Here is a 22,550-nt window from a genome sequence, read left to right as displayed (position 1 = left end):
AAGCAACAAACCGAAATACCGACTGCTGGTGGAGTACTTGCGATTACACACATCTTGCTAACAACAATGGTAGACGCTAAGATTTGCAATGCAGCGACCAATACATCTTCTACTATGAGGTGTTATGTTTGTGGATTAATCGCCAAAGACTTCAACAGCTTGTGTAAAGGCAAGGAAGTTGAACCTGATACTTTGAGATTCGGACTGTCAATACTTCATGTCCGAATTAGATTCTTTGAATCATTGCTTCATCTTTCTTACAAGTTACCTATTAAAAAATTGCAAGTAAGATCAGCTGGAGAAAAAATTACGAAAGAGAGAAAAGAACAAATTATTCAAAAAGCATTTAGAGATGAAATTGGACTTTTAGGACGTTCCGAAGGCAGGGTTCGGAAACACTAATGACGGTAATACATCTAGAAGCTTTTTTGCTGATCCAGAAGAAGCTTCCCAACTTACCGGACTAGATAAAAATTTGATCCACAGGTTCAAAGTGATCCTAGAAACAATTTCAAGTAGCCATATGATTGACGTGGACAAATTTGAAGTTTACACACAAGACACAGCTAAGCTGCACGTAGAACTATATGGATGGCATCCAATGTCACCCACTGCCACAAAATCTTAATGCATAGTGCTGTTGTCATTTCACATTTTTTTATTGCCAATTGGGCAGCTCTCAGAAGAAGCTCTGATAAATTACAGTAAATAATTTTGGCCAGGTTTTTGGTACAAATACTCCTCTGTGCATCGCGACCTAGAGATCGTGAGTTTGTTTTTACATTTGATGTTCAGTGGAAGCATCGCGGTGACTCGTATTGTCATTGGTTCTCCATAGGTCTCTAAGCGCTGCACGGAATAAAATCTTCATTTGTTCAGAATTTCGTCTGCACAGGTTTGTGTGTGTCTATGCTCAAGAGATATTTCTGTACTGTTAAATTTGATTACAAAAGACATATTAATACAAATAGTGAGGCTGATGAATGTTTTAGCAATATGGGATAAAAGACATAAATAACACCATAATAGGCACGTTTTAAATAGAGAATAGAAGAAAATAGCAACTCAAATGCGAATGTCATGTAAGATAACCCGATTCATATTTATTTGAGAATTATTTCTGTAACTAGTTATTATATAAGGCATTGCTGGTTATGGGTAGGGGGATTTCAGGCTGAAACTCTCAAATTCCGGAATTTCTAAAAAAAAAAAAAAAAAAAAAAAAAAAAAAAAAGCTAGCCATATCTATGCTTTAATCTTCAAGTCCCCCCCCCAATTCCGAGATTAATAAAAAAGAATTTCTTCTAAATTTGTTACTGATATAGGTAAATAAATAGTGGTCAAGACAGGCACGTATTTAAAGGGAGGCGATGTCAAATAATGGAATTGCAGTGAGGAAACTACACTTGATGGAGTTAATACCCCCTCCACCACGAAACCTGAAGCCATAACCTGCTTTTGATTTTACTGGGAAATGATTTTCTCGCCCGGGTGCTGAAAGAGGACACTTCTTCACGGAAAATTTAAAAAAAGGTAAAAGTATTTGATTTATTGATAGAGATAGATAAGAGATGAGACTCAAAATATTTTTGCGAAATACGAGAGGAGACTATGGGATTTCTCATGTCTCGTCTCGCGTCCATCCCTATTTATGAACCGTTTGATCGTTTTAATTACACTGATGGAATAATTTCATACGCGTCACAGCAATTTTCCTCCTCAAACTGAGAACTTAACAGCGACGACGCGATCTCTTCGTTAAGTGCGCCCTTCATCCATCACGATCTCGACATCGAGGTAGCGACAGCGACTTAAACCTCGACTGCGACTTCTTCGGTATATCTTTATCCTTATACAGTAGTTATAATTATTATTATATGCATGTTGTTCTGGAAAAATAAACACGTACGCAAGAATTGATTTCTGCAGGAGTCCAAAGCTTCTAGGGGGGCTCCAAATTCAATAGGCTATGAGGATAAATTACATTAATATTTGAAAAAAAAAAAAAAAATCACCTTAAAGTTCAATTTACGGAAAAGTCGAGATTTTGAAGGGCCCACCTGCGTACATCTCTGCTGGAAGAAAGTTTTTAATTGATAGTAAGGGTGCAGCGGATTCTTTCCATTTAAGATAGCGTTCCTAAAGAGTGGAACACGTTCTTTATTTAAAAAAAAAAAAAAAAAGAGCAACGAGCCTTATAAAAAGAACTTTCCTAACTTAGTTAAATATTCACTTTATCCTTCAAATAGATCGCGAATTTCTTGTCTGAAAATTCTTACCTTCAACAACATACAACACTTTGTTTAAAGAGCTGATTTTCCTGAAACAGAAGTTTCCTAATTCTACAAATTTTACGTGTTATACTCATCACAAAATCTTATAGCAGCTAGTTATTGCCATTCTGTAAATAATTTATTGGTATCTTCATATGCTAATAAAGTTTTTGACAGTTTAATTTCTCATATAATATATTTCTTTATATGAGTAATAAATACATGTAATTGCTCAAGTAAAATGATGTTTAACATCAACAACACTTTGTTTTACGACATTTTTATCATTTATTTATTTTTTTTTTTCTTCTACGCTTGATACAGGCATGGAGTCTCTTTGTCTGTTAACGCATGGTTGCGCATAAGACGTGCTTGGTGGAACATTGCTTTACATGAAGATAAGTAAAAAACAGTATGGGCCTATATGCGTGCACACACACTTTTTCTCCCATATGCATATAGGCAGATGCAATAGTGCATAAATTGAAACTCATGTGCAGTGATGTGGCAACTGCGCGCCGATGACCTTGTGTGAATATTGCATCTACTAAGCTGACTTGTTTTTTTAATGTGCACCGGTAGAGACGAGTGAGAGGAGAGACAGTTGTTGGGTGCAGTTTGCCAATTGGCTCACGAGTCGAAAAACTGCAAGTTGCTAGGTGCATAAGCAAGAGAGAATGCAACACACAGACACAATCGTCGGACTGTCCCTATAGACACAGAGAGAACAAACGACTACAAAGTTTCGCTGTTCATTGACGCAGGCCAAATGGTTGGGAAAACACCATCTCGTTTATGTGCCCAGTGTCGAAATCACGGTCTCCGAGTTCCTGTCAAGGGTCACAAACGATATTGTGCATATAAGTTGTGCACTTGCAAAGAATGTTGTTTGGTAAAAGAAAGACAACGGGTTGTTGCTTTACATCTGTACGTGAGACGAGCACAAGACCAAGAGGAAGCAGACAGCAGCCAAATGACGTCAAGAGACCGTTCAAGAGAAGATGTTAGTGGGGGTGAGTGAATGAACTACCTTAATAATGTTCATGTTGTCTGACGTAATTCAGCGACAAATATTTCAAACGAACACATTTTTCACTTTTTTTTTTTTTTTTTTTTTTTTTAATTTCGGTAATGGAGCTTTCAAGAATTTTAACGAATGAGAAAATTATCTCTGAATATTTTGTTTGAAGTAATATAGTCACAGATAACATTTAATTAAGGGGGAAATCGTATCTAGTACAGATAACGATGCGGTAAGAAGAATTTTTAGTCACAAAGTAAAACGTAAATAATAATATACTTAACCTTATTACAAGTACAAAGGTCTTTTCTTCATTTTATTTTTTTAAAACTAAATTCCTGTACACAGTACAGAAACTTGAAGATTAAAAATTTATTGTGTAAATAAATGCTTCAAACTCCGGGAGAAGAATTTACGAAATTATCGTACATTCAGTTGCTCTTCTCAGATATGGTAACGTAAATTAAATAAACATATTTCAAACTAAAAAATCTAATTCTTCTATTTATTATATTAGACACTCATGGGAAGGGAGAGAGACGTGCTGATACACCTAACATTTTTAGCCAAACGTATATATTCAGTTTTTTTTTTTTTTTTTTTCATTTGAGGGGGGTCACAAAGATTCAGTGGTAGAGAGGTCACTTCTGGTACAAGCTGGTTCAAAGCCGAAAGATTTCATTCCATAATGTATGTATGCCATATAAACAACTTTTATAAATTTTGAAAGTTATATAAAGTGTAGAGAGAAATTCCAGAACCCAAAGGGAATAAGGTTTTCCGAAGTCTGATGAGTTTAGCGCTTGCTAAGGTACACTTATGTCCAAAATTATTGTCGCATATCTATAATTCTCTTCTCGTAAGAATATAATTTGATAATGATTTTGCAGGGTGCTTTTAATACTGGTGCTAGGTATAATCGGGAAATGTATATCTCTGGTAAATTTTATAGGAAAAGAATTATAAATACGAAAATTAAAATGAGTAAAATAAAATGTTGCTAAATAAACAAGAAAATTTTATTTTGGGTTTATTGTTCTTATTTACTGTTCTTTTGACATGAAATTTGCCACATACACGTCTTTGCCGATTACACATACTAACATTATAAGAAATACGGGCGAATTCGTTATCAAATTGTATTCTTACAACAACATATTTATAGACATGCGACGATAATTTTGGACATGAGTGTACGCGTGTTTGCATGTTCAAACTTTGCTGGAAGTATACATCTGGATCCCGTTCATCATAACATGATTCCCGTTCGAATTGAGCTTTCTGTGACGTCATACTTTTTATCTTTTTTTTTTTTTCATTAAGCATTTCTGACTTTTGTGAACACGAAAATACGCATTTTATTCATAATATATATAATACATATTTGGGCCAGAACTGATATAAAACAATATTTTTTTCTCATATATTAGACGAGTTTAACTTATGGTTCGAATCAACCTTTTTTTTTTTTTTTTTTTTTTTTTACGAGAGGAGGAAGGTATTCCAAATATATGTAGGGTGTAATATATAAATATAAAATGGGTGGTAAGTATTTCCCTGGCAAGGAAAAATTGTTCTTAATGAGTCGGGGAAACTACTTGATAAGAGGGGAAATCATCCTCATCTGCCCCCGATCTCTGTTTCCCTCTTCCTCAGCAATGTTATGGGGCAAGCAAGGTGCGGTGATCAATGTTTCAGAACCTAAAGATTTTTATCCAGGACTAGGTAACTTTGTAAATATCTCAATAATTTTATATTTTTAAGGATTTTTATTAAATATTTGTTTATTTTTTATGCGCCATTCTGTCATATTTTTTGCCATTTTTAGATCATAAAAAAATGCATGTTTTCAAAATTTTTAAAGTCAGATATCCGAGCCCTACTGATAAGAAACGAACTACCGTGTTCTACTTTTCGTTGGCATCATAAAAAGGGAAAAACAAACTACTGACTTGGCCGGGGAAAGACATTTCTGTAACATATAGTCAGTGCCGTCTCATAGGTGGGGCAAGTAGGGTGATCGTTGAATACCCTGCTCCATAGAAGGAAAATTATTTCAGGAAAAATAACAAGTTTACTATTTCTAATCCATTCTTGAGATTCAATACATTTAGACATGATTAACCATCACTTTGTAAGACATGTATACCATTAGTGTCACAAAGTGCACTCTCAGTTGAATATCACTAACATTAATATGAAACAGTCAGTGTTGGCACAAAATAATTGTTTTATTCATGATGGATATGGAATTCTCATATACAACATCGCTTTGACGGACATACATACATTCAGGGGTGGACTGGCTATGTAAAAAGGGCGCGGTCATATACTCTGGGAGGGCGCCGTCCATCCGAGGCTTTCGCTTTTATGGAATACCCCCTCCTAATAAAAGGAAGTGCCGGGGGGCTTTCCCCGGAAAATTAGTACACAAAAAACAACAAAAGATTAAGTAGCTATTGCAGTTAATCACGATAGAATTATACAAATTCAATATTTTCATAAACAAACACAGAGACTTTGAGTACTAAATATATTAGGTCTATATAAATCTGCACACTTTAACTGAGACTACAAAAATCACACCAGTTGTTTAAATTCTTCGGCTACATTTATTAAAAGCCTAATTATAACTGAAGATTTGAGTTAAGTTTGGGGCTTATGCTATTTTTCATACTTCTGTCCTTTTAAAACTATGTTCATCATGACATTAACTTATTTTTCATCTATTTTTAAAATCATTGATAAAAAGTATACATGAAACATTTATTACAAATTAACAAAAGTAAATTTAGAATTATATACCTACCTAGCGAAGAAAGAAATTCAAAAACAAAACTGGAAAATGCAAGTAAAGTCACTGTTTTATGCTTGAAGGAGCCTTCGCATCTCCCTGCTTTTCTCACACATTTTGTCAATAATAAGATTGTTGTCTATTATGGTCAGAATGTTTCTTTCTGAGTTCATTAAGAACAATGATTCCAGATGTTCATCTGTAAGTCTTGAACGGAGTCTTGTTTTTATGTATCTGAGCTTTGAAAATGCTCGCTCACAGGAAACTTATGTTGTCGGTAATGTAAGGAGATACTTAGAAACTTTGAATAATTCTGTGTAGAGTCTTGAGTACATACTGTACTGCAGAATCACATCGAAGGCGCACTTAAAGCAAGAATTGCACTTCACTCCATCACATTTTATAGACCTTAAATCCATTATATCGTCAGTCGGCCCCAAATATTCCTCCTCATCCTCCATGAAATCTTCAGAAAACTTGTCCTCTTCAATCAAATCTTCAATCGTACGAACCTCAACAGCTTCTTGATTCTTTTCCTGGTTCTCATAAGGGGATTTTGAAAACTCTTCCCACATTGATGAAAACGAAAGAAGCTCTTCTTTAAGTTTTCCCTCTTCACAATCAGGAATTAATTCTGTGATTCTTTTCAGTGACAACGAAGCCAGACTTAAACTGTTTAACATCTTAGGATCAAAACACTCTAAATCTAAGTATAAGCTTTGATTTTTAGCAAATTGTTCCTGCATGCTGTTAGAAATTTGGTCTAGAACACAGTTGAAAACGGTTACTTCAAATCTGTATTTACAGTCTTCAATTACTTCATCAGAAGCTGGTTCCCCTGCCATTTTCTCTCTTTTTCTACATCTTACCTCAGGCAATTCTGTTTCTATAATAACTTGTTCTAGACTAGGGACATCTGTAATGAGTCCTTCAATACTATTTGACATTTCTGTTGCAAAGTGTTTTGCTGCTTTGTTGACTTTGTCAAACTGATCCCTAGCTTCTTTCAACCTATTTTGAGTTGAGGATATCAGGCGCCATACTTGGACATAGTCTAAGTTTTTTGTTTGCAAGTAGTCTGATAAAGGTGTGGTATGCTGAAAAATCAATAAAAAAATCATAGCCACAATGATAGTCTCAAAGGAGCACAACTTTTGAATGAGAGACATTGCATCATGTCTGACTTTGAATTCTTGCGAGTTGCCAATCACACTTAAAGCTGCTACGAGTTCCACATATACTGGTTTTGATTTTCTTGGTCTGGCATCCTTGGCCGAATGCCCAGTAATGAAAGTGTCCAAATATTTTTACAGCAGCGTTGCTTTTACTTCTCCATCGAGTTATCCTAATAGCTTCAAGACAGACGCTTGGGTTTTGTTCCAAGTACACCTCAAGTCGTTTCTGGGATTCTTCCAAAAATATCTGAATTTCCTGGAGACGCCCAAAGAAAGATATACAAACACCCAAACTCGGCCAAAGGGCAAGGCGGTAGGCCGAGTAAAGACGGGAACTGGGGGCGGAGCAGTGAGGGTGGGAGGGTTGATATATAAAAATCATCCAAAATGACCAATATTGGAGTCAAATCTATATATTTAGGGATAAATCTAATATCATTAATAGCATTCCCAGAAAGAGAAAGAGCGAGGCCGCAGGCCGAGCAAATACCGGGCTCTGGGGTGAAGCCCTGGCTGGCAAAGGCTAGCAAATTTATAAAATAATTATGTAGCTTTGTTTTTTTAAATTGTGTTCAGAGAGGAAAAGATGGGTCTTAGCCCCTCCCGCGGAGGGCGCAAAGGCACTGATGTGAGGTGGGCGCAGCGGCCATCGGGCCGGTACTTGATTATGGCCAGTCCACCCCTGCATACATTAACTATTCTATGCTCGCACTTGGGAAAACTCAAGATAACACCTGCTATCCTCATAACTATCGTCAACCTCCACCAACCAAACATAGCTCTAATAAGTTTTGAAGAATTTAGTTTATTATTATTATTTTTTTTTTTTATCCATTACGCTGTCCGTGTGTCCGTCCAGACGTTCGGGAGACAAAAAAATCTCAAGAATAAATTGACATAGGCCTATCAGACATTTGGTCAGGATGTAGTGTCAAAACTTAGGAATGGAGTTAGAAAGGATGTCAAAACCGGAAGTGGTAGAAATAAATAATTTCTGCTTTATTACTATAAACGTTGATCGGTACAGAGCACAAAAACGGTGATAGATACCAATAAGCTGTTTTCTACAGTCAATCAAGCATCCCAAGACTACATTTCATCTTGGGGGCGCGGTGGCTCAGTGGTAGAGCGTTCATCTCCGGTGTTTGGGGTCCCTAGTTCGATCCCAGCTGGCGCCATGTGGACCTTGTGGTGGACAAACACCGTGCTCGTGGTTTTTCTCCGGGTTCTCCCGTTCCCTCCCACTTTCTTCATTCCGCCATTTCATTCATTTCTCCTAGCCGGCATAAACGTGGAACGTAAAACTTAAAGATTTCATTTCATTTTTTACATTTCATCTCCATCCTTAATACTCTGCTGAAACCGAAAATGGAAGAAATCAAGTACTTTCGGTTTTAGCGTTGATCGTTATAGTGTAAAAACGATAACAGGTAGCAAGAGACGATTTTGTGAAATTAATTATATTCCACTTCCACTCTAATCTCTCTACTAAAATCAGAAGTAGCAGAAATCAACCACTTCCGGTTTAAAAGGTGATCACTATAGAATAAAATAATAATAAATGCCGAGGAACTATTTTCTGTAATCAATGAAGCATCGCAAGAATATATTCCACCTTCACTGTAATCTCTCTACTGAAACCAGGAGTGGTAGAAATAAACCACTTCCGATTTTAACATTGATCATAGTTGTAATAGACAGAGTGAAGCGGTTTTGCAATCAATCAAAGAGTCCCAAGACTATATTTAGTCTTCCATCTAATCTCTCTACTGAAACCAGAAGTAGAAGAAATAAACCACTTCCGGTTTAAACTGTGATCACCATAGAATAAAATCATAATAAATGCCGAGAAACTATTTTCTGTAATCAATGAAGCATCGCAAGAATATATTCCACCTTCACTGTAATCTCTCGACTGAAACCAGGAGTGGTAGAAATAAGCCACTTCCGATTTTAACATTGATCATAGTTGTAATAGACAGAGTGAAGCGGTTTTGCAATCAATCAAAGAGTCCCAAGACTATATTTAGTCTTCCATCTAATCTCTCTACTGAAACCAGAAGTAGCAGAAATCAACCACTTCCGGTTTAAACGGTGATCACCATAGAATAAAATCATAATAAATGCCGAGAAACTATTTTCTGTAATCAATGAAGCATCGCAAGAATATATTCCACCTTCACTGTAATCTCTCGACTGAAATCAGGAGTGGTAGAAATAAGCCACTTCCGATTTTAACATTGATCATAGTTGTAGTAGACAGAGTGAAGCGGTTTTGCAATCAATCAAAGAGTCCCAAGACTATATTTAGTCTTCCATCTAATCTCTCTACTGAAACCAGAAGTAGCAGAAATCAACCACTTCCGGTTTAAACGGTGATCACCATAGAATAAAATCATAATAAATGCCGAGAAACTATTTTCTGTAATCAATGAAGCATCGCAAGAATATATTCCACCTTCACTGTAATCTCTCGACTGAAACCAGGAGTGACAGAAATAAACCATTTCTGATTTTAACATTGATCATAGTTGTAATAGACAGAGTGAAGCGGTTTTGCAATCAATCAAAGAGTCCCAAGACTATATTTAGTCTTCCATCTAATCTCTCTACTGAAACCAGAAGTAGAAGAAATAAACCACTTCCGGTTTAAACTGTGATCACCATAGAATAAAATCATAATAAATGCCGAGAAACTATTTTCTGTAATCAATGAAGCATCGCAAGAATATATTCCACCTTCACTGTAATCTCTCGACTGAAACCAGGAGTGGTAGAAATAAACCATTTCCGATTTTAACATTGATCATAGTTGTAATAGACAGAGTGAAGCGGTTTTGCAATCAATCAAAGAGTCCCAAGACTATATTTAGTCTTCCATCTAATCTCTCTACTGAAACCAGAAGTAGCAGAAATCAACCACTTCCGGTTTAAATGGTGATCACCATAGAATAAAATCATAATAAATGCCGAGAAACTATCTTCTGTAATCAATGAAGCGTCGCAAGAATATATTCCATCTTCACTGTAATCTCTCGACTGAAACCAGGAGTGACAGAAATAAACCATTTCCGATTTTAACATTGATCATAGTTGTAATAGAAGAGTGAAGCGGTTTTGCAATCAATCAAAGAGTTCCAAGACTATATTTAGTCTTCCATCTAATCTCTCTACTGAAACCAGAAGTAGCAGAAATCAACCACTTCCGGTTTAAACTGTGATCACCATAGAATAAAATCATAATAAATGCCGAGAAACTATTTTCTGTAATCAATGAAGCATCGCAAGAATATATTCCACCTTCACTGTAATCTCTCGACTGAAACCAGGAGTGACAGAAATAAACCATTTCTGATTTTAACATTGATCATAGTTGTAATAGACAGAGTGAAGCGGTTTTGCAATCAATCAAAGAGTCCCAAGACGATATTTAGTCTTCCATCTAATCTCTCTACTGAAACCAGAAGTAGAAGAAATAAACCACTTCCGGTTTAAACTGTGATCACCATAGAATAAAATCATAATAAATGCCGAGAAACTATTTTCTGTAATCAATGAAGCATCGCAAGAATATATTCCACCTTCACTGTAATCTCTCGACTGAAACCAGGAGTGGTAGAAATAAACCATTTCCGATTTTAACATTGATCATAGTTGTAATAGACAGAGTGAAGCGGTTTTGCAATCAATCAAAGAGTCCCAAGACTATATTTAGTCTTCCATCTAATCTCTCTACTGAAACCAGAAGTAGCAGAAATCAACCACTTCCGGTTTAAATGGTGATCACCATAGAATAAAATCATAATAAATGCCGAGAAACTATCTTCTGTAATCAATGAAGCGTCGCAAGAATATATTCCATCTTCACTGTAATCTCTCGACTGAAACCAGGAGTGACAGAAATAAACCATTTCCGATTTTAACATTGATCATAGTTGTAATAGAAGAGTGAAGCGGTTTTGCAATCAATCAAAGAGTTCCAAGACTATATTTAGTTTCCCATCTAATCTTTCTACTGGAAACAGAAGTGGTAGAATATACTACCACTCCCGGTTTCAATACTAATTGATAAAATATAACACTATACATAGGGCTGGCCTTGAGCCGATTGGACCGATTTCTCCCAATCGGGCCCCGTGCTAGTGCCTTCTACTCTACTGCCCAACCTAATATACTCTTCAGTGCCGTTTTAACAGCATATTAGGCCCCAAAGCAAATAAGTGTGTTATTGTCCCTATGACTAAATTTTGCTCCTAATGCAAGTAACTAATACATGCCATTCTGCTCGCAGGCCCTCCCGTCCAAGTGGCTATGATACTGTTAAGATGGCTCTGCTACGCTCGGTTGTCAAGTACACACAATAATATATTGCAATACATGTACATCCATGGACTCCACAAGGGAGGGTGTGGCATTTCTCTAACAAATAAAAGAATAGTTTGTATTAAGTTTCCGGGCATAAGCAAATATTTTCTGAATTTAATGTTGCAGTAGATTCTTTATTTTTAACGTTTACAATTTCCGTTGAAAAAATAATTATGTCCAGGGAGTATTCTGCACCCCCTAACACTTCCCAACTACCCTTACACACACTCCTGGGCTTAAAAATATTGTTTTCTTTGAGTTTGTGTAAAAATGTATATCATCATTCAGGATGCACACACTCTTTTATTTTAAACACCTCACTAAGTAAAACTTCCTGGCGTTCTTACTGTTTATGTCATGTGATATTACCGTGAATACCGAGATGGTATCAAATAAATCAGCCTCAGTGCGACTTCTTTGCATATCCTTTTACTTATTATAGCTATATTAAAAATACAAAACCAGAGGACAAACTTTGCCCTCTCCTACGAAAAGTCCCGTGGATGTATTTAAAAAAAATCAAGACAGAAAAACCGTGGATGTATGCTAGTTCATACTGAATAGGTGGCTACTTATGAAGGTTTGTCTTCAAAATTTAATAATCAAATGGAAAATACAGTCCCGCTAATCCAAACTAATTGAGACCGAACCCTGTTCGGATTACGTGATTTTTCGGATTAGATTGAAAAACAGTAAAATCGAGGTTTGAAGCCAGTGAACAGGTCTATTGTGCTGTAATACATAATGTACAGTATTTCAAAACACATTTTCTGACTACAGTATATGTACTGTATTGGAAAAGTGTTTAAAATGTTGGAAAGACTTGATGCATTTATTTTTCCACGTACGGTACATACATTAGTTACAAACCTTTTCGTGAGGGGTATTATTATCTATTTGTAGTTAACTCTGTAGCGGTCGGCAGCAAGGTTTGAAAAAACCCGGGCTTTTTTTGAAAAAGCCCAACCCACCTGGGCCCATATGGGTTTTTTCGGGTTTAATTGTTTTTTTCGGGTTTAATCAGTTTTTTTAATATTTCAATGTCTTTGGAGTAAAAGTGTTAAAATGTGATTTATATTTCAAGATTGTCATTGTCACAACTTGCAACAATTTTCTATTCATTGCTGTTTTGGGAAAGTGGCCGCCATTTTGAAATTTTACATTGGATCGCCAAGAAAATCTATACAGCAAATTTGGCATATCTCGTGCTTCCACCGTCAAAATTTCAGCTTAAAAGACTGAAAATTGTTCTTTGTAGCTTGGATACTTGCTATTTTGAAAAAAAAAAGCCACCATTTTGAAATTTTACGTTGGTATGCCGCCAAAATCTATACAGGAAATTTAGAGTGTCTCGTGCTTGTATTCTGAAAATTTTAACTTAAAAGACCGATAGTTGCACGCTGTAGTATGTGTAGCAGAGGCAGACAAACGAGTTGAGTTGATTTTGTGTTTAACGTCCTTCAGCAGAGAGGTTATATGAGACGGGACCTGCTGAAATACGTGTAATCCGAACCACATGAGCTCTCGCCGGGAATCGAACTCGGGTCGCCCACGCCGAAGACGCGTACGCTAACCGCTTAGCCATGAAGAAGCTTGGCAGACAAACGAACAAATGTAGATCAAGTCATCCAGAAGCCTGACTGACGTTCCCCAAAATGAATACCAAAAGGGGTCTATTAATTTACAATAAAGATACAATTCACGTTGTATGAAATAAATAAATATTTCAAAATGTCTTTTATGAAATAAACATCTTCCAGCGTAAAATAAATGGCTTTACTGTTGAAGTTCACTTCCGATAATTTGTGCGTTCAATTAAGGGAATTTGCCGAGCACTTGTTGCAAAACGTTTTTTTCATGAAAATTAATTAAAACAATTAACAAAGATATAATTCATATTTTATAAAGTAATTGTTCCAAAATGTCTTAAATAAAATTAAATATCTTCCAGCGCAAAACAAATAGTTTTATTGTTGAAGTGTTAATTTCTGATGCTTCTGCGTTCAATTGCGGGAATTTCCCGAGCGCTTCTTTCACCAGGCAGATTTTATTCGAAAATACAGGTTTCTTTACTGAACATCGAAACTTCCGCTAGTACGGAAATTTGAATTCAGCACTTGAAATAGTAAGCATTACATAGTCTTCGGAACTCCGAGGAACCCTTTTAAATTATGATGGCACAACACCTGTGCCATGGCGTCGACCTTCGGAATTTGCTTTATAAGTCTCTAGTAAAGCTTTTTAGACCTTTTTTTTTTTTTTTTTTGCATTCATTCAAATATGGAAGCATCATAGAACATATTTTATGAGCATTTTGCAGCCTCGCGTGCTCTGTCTGGGGGCTGTGACGTCACAAACATGGACGATGGGCTTTAAAAAAAGGATATATTTGAGAAGTTTTTTCAAAAAATCCCTGACACATTACTATTTATCCTAGAATCGTGGTTTGTACCTCGTTGGTTTCGTTATGAGACAAGCTTTCGAAATGTACCACTCAAATATCCCTATCGTGTACCAGAAGCGGCAAAATCTCGTCCAAAATGGAAAAATGGGATTTTTAAAGAAAAATTCCCTTTTCCCTATTTTTCTCTCCACAGGTACACGATAGCGAAATTTGAGTGGTGCTATTTGAAAGGCTGCCTTACGCTGAAGAAAATGAGATTTACATTAATTTGTTCTATAACTATCTCAGGCTAAGTTTTTTTTTTTTTTTTTTTTTCGGGCTGGGCCCACTTGGGCAAACCCTGGTTGGCAGTTTGTTAACTGTTGTCATCCTTTCAGTTCTTAATTTCCTAAAACTGCGTATTTTCGCCACACAATGAATAAATAAATAAAATTTTCCTCCGGGACCTGTTCGGATTAACAGGAGGTTCGGATTACTGGGACTCCAGTGTATGTCATCCATCTTCCATCAGTTCCTTAAGATATGTGATCGTCTCATCACTATTTCATTTTGTCTGCAGTCGATAACGATTTCAAGCTGATTATGCCTTTCATAAGTAGCTACCTACGATGTTCTCACAAGCGTACATTAGGTTTTTCTGACTTCAATTCTTTCAAAAGATACAGCTGTTAAAGAATCTTTAAACCAACGAATTCATATTAATGTGAATTTCATTATGCCTTACAAATATAAACTTATGGAAAGATAGACTTCACCATTGTATTTCCCGTAAAATTCTAGCCCAATTTGCATGGCCCCCTTCCTACTTGAAAGAGTCGAACGAGATACAAGATGGCAACGAGGATATACCGGCCGGTGAGACAAAAATCCACTCCCCCCCAAAAAATCTCTTGGGTAGAGTAGCAACTTTGCTAATAAATCCTCCCTCCTTGCAGGAGGGGGAACCTTTGCTTCAAGAAGAAGAAGATGAAGATACAAGATGGCGGCCATGATTAGCATACCCTCAAATTGATGACTATTTTTTCCCGTTGTCGGTAAATGTATGTTTGTTGTTATCCTTTACTCGTTTTACAAGTAAAATGAAATTTTCTAACTTGAAATACATTGTTATGGCTTATTATGATCAATCAAGGTTTTTGGCCACTGCGGTCGTCTTTATGGACGGAAGCACTTTAAATTTTATTTATACTCGTTTCTTGATATTACACTCTTCTCTGCCAAGTTTTGTCAAGAAACTAGATTTCGACATCGACAGGTTTACTTGTAAGACAAGAAAACTATGAAATACTGGTAAAATTGGCATAAGGGTGAAATATGTATTTTAAACTTCATTCACTGTCACTTCATTCATATATATGTCAATGTTGTTTAAAAAAGCGGCATCGCAGTTTGCTACACAAAATCAAAGAAATGCAATGCACATATTCCGGAAGTCTTACATTTACATAATCCAGCCAAACACTGTTCTAAACTCCAACTGTCCCAGTTTCTCTCCAAAACATAAGCTAATATCATTCTTGTAATATTAAAAGAAAATACCACTTTTATTAATTACAGTATATTTGTACTTGGCTAATAGAAATAATCTATCCTCAGTTACTTTTGGGTGACTGTTGTTCCATTATTTAATTAATTATGATCTTTAGCAAAAAGCAAGTGCATATCTATAATTATATTGTAAATGTTCATGAGGCATCACGGTTTTTATATCATGATGTAAATTTTCCATAGGATGTTCGCTTTTTATAGTCCGAAAATCCGGGAGCTCTATTTACATATGTAAGATTAGTAACTCTGAAAACAACTGATCGATTTTTTTAAAAAAATAGAAGAAAATATTGGGAGTTAAAAGAGGAAGATAATCATCAAGAAACGTGGAAGAAACATTTTCACGGCTCGAACCTAAAATAAATAAATAAAAAATAAACTCATTAATTCCAGAACCTATCAATAGACAGTATAATTAATTATGATAACTCTGAAAAATAAAATTACCAGCAGCGACTTATAGTCCTAAAAACTGATTAGCAATAATTGTGCTTTAAAGCGCCTTATAATAATTGCTGAAGCTTGTTTATTATATGGAGCGCTTAGAGCACGTGGCAATCAACCCATAAAGTTATGAGATAAATAGACATAAAATTTGTTATGTAAGCTTCTGCACGTAGGTCTACTTACCTTGATTTGGGACTTGTAAATTTCATCCGTTTTTCCACTGAAAATTATCGATAATTCAACAAGGAAATAATTAAACCATAATAATTTAATTGAAATTCATCGTAATTTTGCCCATGACAAACATATTACCATTTTATATCGTAAAGGTCAGATCCATCGTTATTGTAACAGAGCGGTGCTTGAGCGATTGACCGTAGAAATTCAAATTCCCATTAGTTAGAATTCGACAACCTGGTTTTATTATAAGTATAAACTCTTTAGTCGATAGAGAAGAGGCCGTGAATCATGTGACAGAGTTGATGGCGATGTGTTTAGGTGGGTCAGTGGTTCATGGTGGGTAGTGGTTGGAGTGGGTCATGGTCTGTTGACTGGTGGTTCCGAGTGGGTCCCGGGGCGTGTTTGGTCACGGTGGGTCATGGGTCAGAGTGGCTCATGGTGGGTCGTGGGTCATGGTGGGTCAGAGTGGTTCACGGTGGGTGGTGGGTCAGTGGATCGTTGGTCAAGCTTTTATTGACCCACGCCATCTCTGGTCAAATCTGTAAAACCAAACCAAACATAGAGCAATATTAATACACAAAACGCTCAACATCTTAGCTATTCATGACATAACTATTGCATGATCGGAATACCTCTATTATATCCACAAATCAACATTTGTCATATTTTATCGAAATACGTCATGACTTTTCTGACAACCTGATACTTTAAATGTTAATACGCAAAATTCATTGATCTCATCACTTATTCACTTACTCTCTTATGATCATCAAAACCTTTAGGATACTTCCCGTAGATATAGACAGTGAAATATAGTATTCAGGCTTGGTGTAGCGTGCAAGTAAACAAATAAAAAGCAACAGGATAATATTTCCCTCCCCCTAATCCACTACAATGGAGTGTGTTGATTGTTTAACAAAAAGACTTGAAATCCAATCAGAAAATTCATAAAATATAAAATTTGTAGACAAGTCACGACTTTGTAATAATAATAATAATAATAATAATAATAATAATAATAATAATAATAATAATGAAATAACAGAATTACAAAATCAATTACGCAAACAATACCTTCTAATTAAGAAAACAATGATTGCCACGACGAGATTCGCACCCGTCTCTCTGCCATACGAGTTTCATAATTTGCCAATCTACGACAAATTCCTCATACAAAGATAAAACAATAAACTAGTAGTTACGGAAGATAAAATAGAACTCTCTTTTTCTACACGTGTTGATGCAATTCAAAGAATGCAAAAATAATGTCTGCCGGCTTGCATTTTCGTGGATTCCAAGAATTTCAGATATCCTCTGATCTTATTGGCAGATGCAGATAGGACATCAAGAGTCATGACCTACATATAGCGGAAAGTAAATCGGCCCTCGTAGCCTAAAGTGTTGGTGCAACATCTTAGTAATAAAATTCATTTTTGGCGTGAGTTCAAACCCTTCCCAAGGATATTTTATTTTACTTTTTAAATTTTCATAATACTTTTTTTTTCATTAAAATAGGATTGAAAATAATACTCAAAAAAGTGATTAACCGATAATTTTTTAAATTTTCGTAACACTTTTTCTATTAAAATAAGGTAGCAGTTTTACTGTACGGATCCATAGTAAAGTTGTAGTAGTAGTAGTAGTAGTAATTGTAGTAGTAGGAATAATAATAATAATAATAATAATATAATAATAATAATAATAATAATAATAATAATAATAATAATAATAATAATAATAATAATAATAATAATAATAATAAGAGTAGTAGGAACGGGTTAGAAACCGCGCAGAAGTTGGTTGGGTTCTGTCCTCTTGCCCAAATTCTTCTGTACATTTTACATGACCAACTTCAAACAGCTGGCTAGGGTAACGCGCGAATACTGAAACTCTTCGGATCGGCGTAAATGCTGCCGGCTTTTCTTTGGAAATTAGAAGTTGCGATGAGGAAGAATTGTAGTAATGTAAATCGGGGGCAACTTGAAAAATGTTTCGTAATATTTCCCTTATTGACGAAGGTCTATATAACTTGCTTTTTAGTTAAACAAGGAAATCTCGAGTAAGTCATTGTGACACTCGTAAGGAACGTCTTTTTATATGAGTATTAGTATTTTGTAGTCTCGCATACAACGATTTTAACTAGCTAATAGTTTAGATAGAAGGTGAAGTGACGCGTAGGTAAGTGGTTAGCGTATAGAACTTCTGTTCGGCGGACCCGAGTTCGAATCCCGACCAGGTTGAAACATTCTTAAATGTTTCAATTTCAATACATTCTCAGTGTGACTGGCAATATCTTCTCTCCTCCAGAAAGAAAAGTACGTTGGAATGAGGAGAATTGGATATCTTTCAATGGGGGCAACCGTTTACAAACTTATTTCCAGCAGTTGTTCTAAATTTGATATTTTCAGCTAATTTCAAGCATTTCGTGATTCATGCGTGGTCAGTATTTTATTTCTCTAAACATACAGTATATAAGGAAATAATACATAACATACACAGCAATATTGATATTAATATACGGTGTTCTTTGGAAAACACGATCCGAACCATAGAGATTCATCTTAAAATGGGGAACTGTTTCGTTAGGCACCTACTTTATTGATATTAATATATGGTATTCTTTGGAAAACACGATCCGAACCATAGAGATTCATCTTAGAATGGAGAACTGTTTTGTTAGGCACCTACTTTACAATTTTACCTGCATAGACACAACGATCGAGGGTATTATTATTATTATTATTATTATTATTATTATTATTATTATTATTATTATTATTATTATTATTATTATTGCTGCAAAGTCGAGGCGGCTACATATTTTATATTTTATGAATTTTCTGATTGGATTTCGTCTTTTCCTTGAATAATCAACACTCCATTGTAGGCGGTTTTGGGGGAGGGAGATTTGCCTATTATTGGTTTACTTGCACGCTACACCTAACCTGGATACTACATTTCACCTTTCTATATCTACGGGAAGTGCCCTAAAGGTTTTGATGATCATAAGAGAGTAAGCGCATATGTGATGAGATCAATGAATTTTGCGTATTAACAACATTTAAAGTATCAGGTTGTCAGAAAAGTCATGATGTATTTCGATAAAATATGACAAATGTTGATTTGTGGATATACTAGAATTATTCGGATCATGCAATAGTTATGTCATGAGTAGCTAAGATGTTGAGCGTTTTGTATGTTAATATTACTCTATGTTTGGTATAATTTTACAGATTTGAACAGAGACCAATGAAAACTTGACCCACGACTCACTGACCCACCACCCACCGTGACCCATTCTGACCCACGACCCACCATGACCCACCACCCTCCGTGACCCACTCTGACCCACTACCCACCATGATCCTTCTGACCAACACCCACCATCAAACATTGACCCACCAAAACACATCGTCATTAACTCTGACACATGATCCACGGCCTCTTCTTTCCTAACCTAAAGAATTTATAGTTGAAACAAAACCTGGTTCTGAATTTCAAAATAATTTGAGTTTGAATTTCTATGGTCAATAGCTCAAGCACCGCTCACAATAACGATGGATCTGACCTTTACGATATAAAATGGTAATGTGTTTGTCATGGGCAAAATTACGATGAATTTCAATTAAATTATTATGGTTTAATTATTTCTTTGTTGAATTATCGATAATTTTCAGTGGAAAATCGGATGACATTTACAAGTCCCAAATCAAGGTAAGTAGTCCAACGTGCAGAAGTTTACATTACAAATTTTATGTCTATTTTTCTCACAACTTTATGGGTTGATTGCCACGTGCTCTAAGCGCTCCATATAATAAAAAAACTTCAGCAATTATTATAGTAGAAAGCACATGGTAAGCATATATGGTTATATGACGCGAAGTACTTTAATTTTTGTTGAGTTTATTTAAAGTTTAAAATTCCTTTCAGGAGCGAGGCTATATGAGACGTGGTCTTACGGATTAACGTGGAACCCGAACCACATGAGCTCCCGCCGGGAATCGAACCCCGCTGTATTTTTCTTTCTCAACTAATATCGATTGTTTTTTTATTATTTTTATATACTAACCCACTAACAATTTACCATATATAGAAAGTGTCACCCCTCCCCATAAAGGAGAATGTTAAAAATGCTAGGAGGCGTTCTGTTCATTTTCAATAAAGATTCAATATCCTGAATTTCAGCTGCGTAAGTTTAACGGCTTGTGAGATACTCATTTTTCGCAAATATTCGGATCCCCCCTATCCCTTAGAATATCATTATTATGAAAGCAATATGATAATATCCTAGTTTGGATTAAGGCCTAACTATATACCAAAAGCCATTTTATTTGACTGCAATTTGACTGTGATGATTAGGCACACATCGTTACATTCAATTTTTATACAATAATTTATATATTACAGTGATTCAAGAATGTTTTTCTCAGTAGTTAGCTTCTCTAACAACTCACAGGCTGTGTGTCTCTAAAGCCAAGTAGTAATATGAGTCCTATTGCAATTATTACAATTACAGATATTTATATCCAAAAATGCTTCAAGTTCTTTTTTCATTTAGAGATACTTCTCAGGTAAGTAAACAGAAACAAATAAAAGGGGAAATGGATGCTTTGAAAGTAAAACATACACAAATTCACCAGTGTTCAGAAGTATATTTTTAAATCACGCTCGACCGTACTCATAGGAGTTAATTACACGGTTCTGGTTAGGTGGAGTTATCCGTTTCTCCAACGTATCTACGTAGCATAAATATAGCAGAAAGGAAGTACCTGTTACTGGCAGTCTTCGTGGCCGAAAGTACTAAATCCACGGGCTAGTAATTATAATTGCTTTTTGTGTGTTTTTAAACCTGGGCCAAGGAAAGTGTTTTATTTTTATATTTTATTTTCTAAATTTTCATAACATGTTTTTCATTAAAATAAGATGAAAATAATACTCAAAAAGTGATTTACTTACGTGTGCACTTTTGCTATACGAATCCACAATAAAAGTAGTAGTAGTAGTAGCAGCAGCAGTAGAAGTAAGAGTAGCAGGAGTAGTAGTAGGAATGGGTTAGAAGACCCATAGGGCTCGTTTTGTTCCATCTTGACTGCCATGACAAATTTAACCACAACTGCTTCTTCAATTTTCTTCTTCAATTCAAACAGTGACAGTTTTCTTCTATTACTACTATAATACACAATACATACACCATAAGGTTTGGACAATCGCAAACTGCAAGCAATCAGAAACGTGACTTTAGTTTCTATGGCTATGGTCGAGGGTGAAAAAATGCTGTTCAGAAGATGCTGTCTACAATGCAGTGATCGAAGTGGGTCGCTGGGTCATAGTGGGTCAAGGTGAGTCACAGTGGGTCACGGTGGGTGGTGGGTCGCAGTGGGTCACATACTGTTCACCAACTCTCCACTGACCTTCTCAGAAAACGATCCACTGACCCAGTCTGTGTCTGAATTTGACAACACAGAAGATGGAAGACCAAAAATTGCATGTTCAGCATATGTTATTGTTTTACTTCACGCAAAGAAAATAGCGCGAATAGTGTTCGTGATTTTTACTGTGTTTCAGTGTTTCTCAGTTTTTGTCCCTGTTCTTAAAGAGTTACTGGAAAAATTGTAGAAGTGAGTAAAACGCGTACAAATAGGAAACATAAGGTGCTGAGGAAGGTTCGTTAAATTGGTTAACTTAAAAAAATAATCCAGTGCCCTGAAACACCAGATTCCAATCAATATGGGTATCTGTGATGTCTTGGAGTAGTGGCTTAATCGTTAGTTTCATAATGTTAGGGTCGTGGGTTCGATTCCGACTGAGACAGTTAAGGAAATTTTTATAATTTGCGATATTGAAACTTTTGATGTATACTAATATGAAAAATATTCACTTTCTCTGGGCCTCAACTCTGAGACGACTTCGTTCAGAGGTGAAATGCCAACAACACAAAATTACGTTATCCGTATCAACCTTGATTCGTACTGTTTGGGAACGTAACGTGTTTGGACAAGAATTGATGAATACATAAAGACTAAACACGTGCTTACTGCTGTAGTATGGGCTAAAAATGAGTTCCTATCCTTGTACAATTTGCAAATAGTGATCGAACTTAGAATTCTAGTCACGAGAATGGTCCTATTAAAGATGTCACCTCACGTTTCTAGCTAGAATAAGGGCGATACAAAATGCATTACTGTTATCAGCTAATAAATGTTTATATTCCATTTCTTTTCATAAAATGATAATTCTATCTGTAAATCCATAAACGTAATAATATTATTGCGTTCATGTGTAAACCTAAGAAACATCTGACATACTCTATTTCTTTTCTGTTCCTATGAACACCTTTGACTAT

The 22,550-nt window shown here is 35.7% G+C and overlaps 1 protein-coding gene across 1 annotated transcript in view; it reads left to right on the top strand.

Moving 5' to 3' along the window:
- Positions 1-2,614: 2,614 nt before the first annotated feature.
- LOC145674622 (uncharacterized) overlaps positions 2,615-22,550 on the top strand; it is an 86,338-nt gene continuing 66,402 nt past the window's right edge. Inside the window, exon 1 of the mRNA XM_081744839.1 lies at positions 2,615-3,286. Within this exon, the coding sequence (XP_081600965.1) occupies positions 3,043-3,286 (244 nt within the window). The 5' untranslated portion in view covers positions 2,615-3,042. The remainder of the gene's footprint in view (positions 3,287-22,550) is intronic.

This window comes from Thermobia domestica, chromosome 2, assembly GCF_964235325.1.
Source record: "Thermobia domestica chromosome 2, izTheDome1.hap1.1, whole genome shotgun sequence".
In the NCBI taxonomy this organism is placed as follows: domain Eukaryota; kingdom Metazoa; phylum Arthropoda; class Insecta; order Zygentoma; family Lepismatidae; genus Thermobia; species Thermobia domestica.
Note: the sequence above shows the minus strand (reverse complement) of the source record. Positions and strands in the feature narration are given on the sequence as shown.